At 44.4% G+C, this 3,535-nt stretch overlaps 1 protein-coding gene across 1 annotated transcript; it reads right to left on the bottom strand.

Annotated features, from left to right (window-relative positions):
- Positions 1-2,471: 2,471 nt before the first annotated feature.
- Positions 2,472-3,163, bottom strand: LOC123398860 (pathogenesis-related protein 1-like). Its single transcript, XM_045093306.1, has one exon. The coding sequence runs from the start codon at positions 3,118-3,120 to the stop codon at positions 2,617-2,619; it is 504 nt and encodes a 167-aa protein (XP_044949241.1). The 5' UTR covers positions 3,121-3,163; the 3' UTR covers positions 2,472-2,616.
- Between the last annotated feature and the right edge of the window lie 372 nt (positions 3,164-3,535).

Here is a 3,535-nt window from a genome sequence, read left to right as displayed (position 1 = left end):
GTACATTCCCGGTAATGCCCGAAAACCTTCCGGTAACCAAATGAAGCCATCCTATATATGAATCTTTGTTTTCGGACCATTCCGGAAACCCTCGTGTCGTCCGTGATCTCATCCGGGACTCCGAACAACATTCGGTAACCACACATATAACTCAACTATATTAAAACATCATCGAACCTTAAGTGTGCAGACCCTGCGGGTTCGAGAACTATGTAGACATGCCCCAAGGCACTCCTCGGTCAATATCCAATAGCGGGACCTCGATGCCCATATTGGATCCTACATATTCTTCGAAGATCTTATCGGTTGAACCTTAGTGTCAAGGATTCATATAATCCCGTATGTCATTCAATTTGTCCTTCGATATGTTACTTGCCCGAGATTTGATCGTCGGTATCCGCATTCCTATTTCAATCTCATTACCGGCAAGTCTCTTTACTCGTTCTGTAATTCAAGATCCCGTCACTTACACTTAGTCACATTGCTTGCAAGGCTTGTGTGTGATGTTGTATTACCGAGTGGGCCCCGAGATACCTCTCCGTCATACGGAGTGACAAATCCCAGTCTTGATCCATACTAACTCAACGAACACCTTTGGAGATACCTGTAGAGCACATTTTTAGTCACCCAGTTACTTTGCGACGTTTGATGCACACAAGGTATTCCTCCGGTGTGAGTGAGCTATATGATCTCATGGTCATAGGAACAAATACTTGACACGCAGAAAACAATAGCAATAAAATGACACGATCAATATGCTACGTATATAATTTGGGTCTTGTCCATCACATGGTTTTCCTAACGATGTGATTCCGTTATCAAGTGACAACACTTGCATATGGCCAGAAAACCTTGACCATCTTTGATCAACGAACTAGTCAACTAGAGGCTCACTAGGGACAGTGTGTTGTCTATGTATCCACACATGTATTTGACTTTCCAATCAATACAATTCTAGCATGGATAATAAACGATTATTATGAACAAGGAAATATAATAATAACTAATTTATTATTGCATCTAGGGCACATTTCCAACAATATTAATTTTACAGAATGAATATTCTCGAATGCAAAAGAGGTCAAATCTATGACATTGGGTTCATTGACCCATATTTCATTCATCACCAAAGTCTCGCAACGAATCCCCGCGAGACAGAGAATAACTTGGTACGAGGGTTAAGGTTTGTCGGTACCAAAAGGGAAATACTATTTCCTTACAACTTCAAGTGAGTGTTACTACACACATTTTATTTTCGCTTACTCGATGTTATTATAAGTGTATAATTGATTCGTTATCCGTGCGCAGGTTCCACTATATTCTATTAATCATTGTACCTCATGAGGGACAAGTAGAAGTCATGGACCCGAAACGCACACCCCTCGCTGAATGGGCGAACATGCAGGAATGCCTCCAGAGGTAATTTCAATCATTATGGCACTATATCGGGAATTTTTCGTTCATTTCCTCATAGCAAGGAATTAATATAGAACTCTTTTATTCATTTACTTTTCTTGGCAGGGCTTGGAAACGGTTCACCGCCAAGGCTCGGGGTGTTTGGAAGTCAGAGCTTACGTTTATCCAAATGGATGTAAGTAACTACTAGCTAGATCTGCGCATCTCTTTATTGTAGTTTCAATACCATTATCAATACCGGGCTCATACGGACAGTGTTGCGGCTTACTTCGGGCATGCCGAACCACCCCGGATGGGTGTTCTTTAAATGCGAAAACGACGGGTACGTGCACTTGTGATATCTCATTCTTTGGTTCAATTGCGGATTCTCATTCCGAACATGGTTATTCTTTTGTGTAGGAATATGGATGCTCATTTTGGTTTTGGGAAGGCGAATACATTTATTTATTGATAGAAAGAAAGTTAATAGATGTCGATGCACTCCTTAGTAGAATAAAAAACAATGAAGAATGGAAGATGAAGAATCCGATGATGTATCCAAATATTGTTGGAAAAGCAAAGAAATGCACTATTCTAGCAAAGATGTGGTGCAAATTTAGGTTTTCCGGACCGGGAGGAGCTGCGCCAGATCAGACCCCGCAAAGCCGACCCGTAAAAAAGCATATTCCGCGAATATGCATTTTTACGGGTCCGTTATGCGGGGTCTGCATCCGCGGCCGCGCGCGCCGGCCTGTAAAGGCGTTTTTCCGCGAACTGCCAAAAAAAATTTGCGAGCCGGACAGATGCGGGGTCTGCTAGAGTTGCTCTAATACTTATTGATGTTAGTGATTTACACTATTATTTTATTGGAGTACTATGCATTTCTTGGTGTAAAAACATAAAATATGTCTATGTGAGTTGGATCGGATCGGATCGGATCTGAAAAAGAAAATGCACATCATAGAGGAGATGATAAAACGAGTGAAAGACATTTTGATTAGTGGGTTTCTATTCTGAGTGTACCAGAGCGACAAACAAATACCGTACTCAACATAAACAATATAACACAACTAATGTGAATTCACGACAATATATATCCATAGCCGATCACATCTTCCGGGACGGTTACACTTTGATTATTTTATTTATGCAGTACGCTGCTATATAAGTGCATGCATGCATAGCCACGTACGTACAATATCAATGACGAAGATACGTAGCCTAGTATGGGCTCACCCCGGGGTAGTTGCCCGGTGGGCTGTAGCTACATATGATAAACACGCCGTTGCCGCTGGCGCAGATGACGCGGGCGCAGCCGATGGCCGTCGAGTTGCGCCACACCACCTGCGTGTAGTGCATGCACGACTTGTCCGCCGGCGCCGAGCAGCTGTTGCTGCCGTGGTCGTAGTACTGCTTCTCACTCACCCATGATGACACGGCGTTCGCCGCCGTCCACGTGGTCCCAAAGCCGTCGCCTCCGTAGAGGTTCTCCCCGTACGGCCGGTTCACTCCATGTATCAGCTGACAATCGCCGCGGCGCTGCTCCGCGTAATCCTGCGCGTAGGCCGCCACCGTGGCGTTCCACGTCACCTTGCCGAGGCCTACCTCAGCGCGCGCCGCGTTGTGGGCGTCCACGAAATCATCCGGCGAGTTCTGGGCCGTGACCGCCATGGCGGAGACAAGAGCTAAGAGCAGTAGCACCGCTAGCTTCGGCGAGTACTCCATGGCTTGTTAATTAAGCCTTACAAAACTAAGTGGAAGATGTATCTGTATGCTGTAACGATGAGATAGACTGGCTCCATGCGTTGTGTATTTATACTGCCTGCACAAGATTCGATGGCTTCTCTAACCTTGGAAACTTCCATAGAAAAAAGTATCTCAGCCAATCATGATTGGCCGGTCGTCGATTTCTAATACATGTGCCCATTTTAGAATAAGTCAAGCCAATGGAAAAAATTGCATTTTATTTGCAGCTCTCCACTTTGCAGAGTTAGTCAGAGGTCGTGGCCCGTGTAACATGTTATTTCTTCTCACATGCATCCCTTCTGCCGATGTTGAAAGTTGCTTCATCATTTGATCTCGTGGTACTTACTTGTGTCATGCATCTCCTTTGTAGGCTTGGAGCAGGTAGAGTTGTTAA

Source organism: Hordeum vulgare, chromosome 5H (assembly GCF_904849725.1).
Source record: "Hordeum vulgare subsp. vulgare chromosome 5H, MorexV3_pseudomolecules_assembly, whole genome shotgun sequence".
In the NCBI taxonomy this organism is placed as follows: Eukaryota; Viridiplantae; Streptophyta; class Magnoliopsida; order Poales; family Poaceae; genus Hordeum; species Hordeum vulgare.
Note: the sequence above shows the minus strand (reverse complement) of the source record. Positions and strands in the feature narration are given on the sequence as shown.

Coding starts and splice junctions, on each gene's coding strand:
- LOC123398860 (XM_045093306.1), bottom strand. CDS start 3,120: ATGGAGTACTCGCCGAAGCTAGCGGTGCTACTGCTCTTAGCTCTTGTC.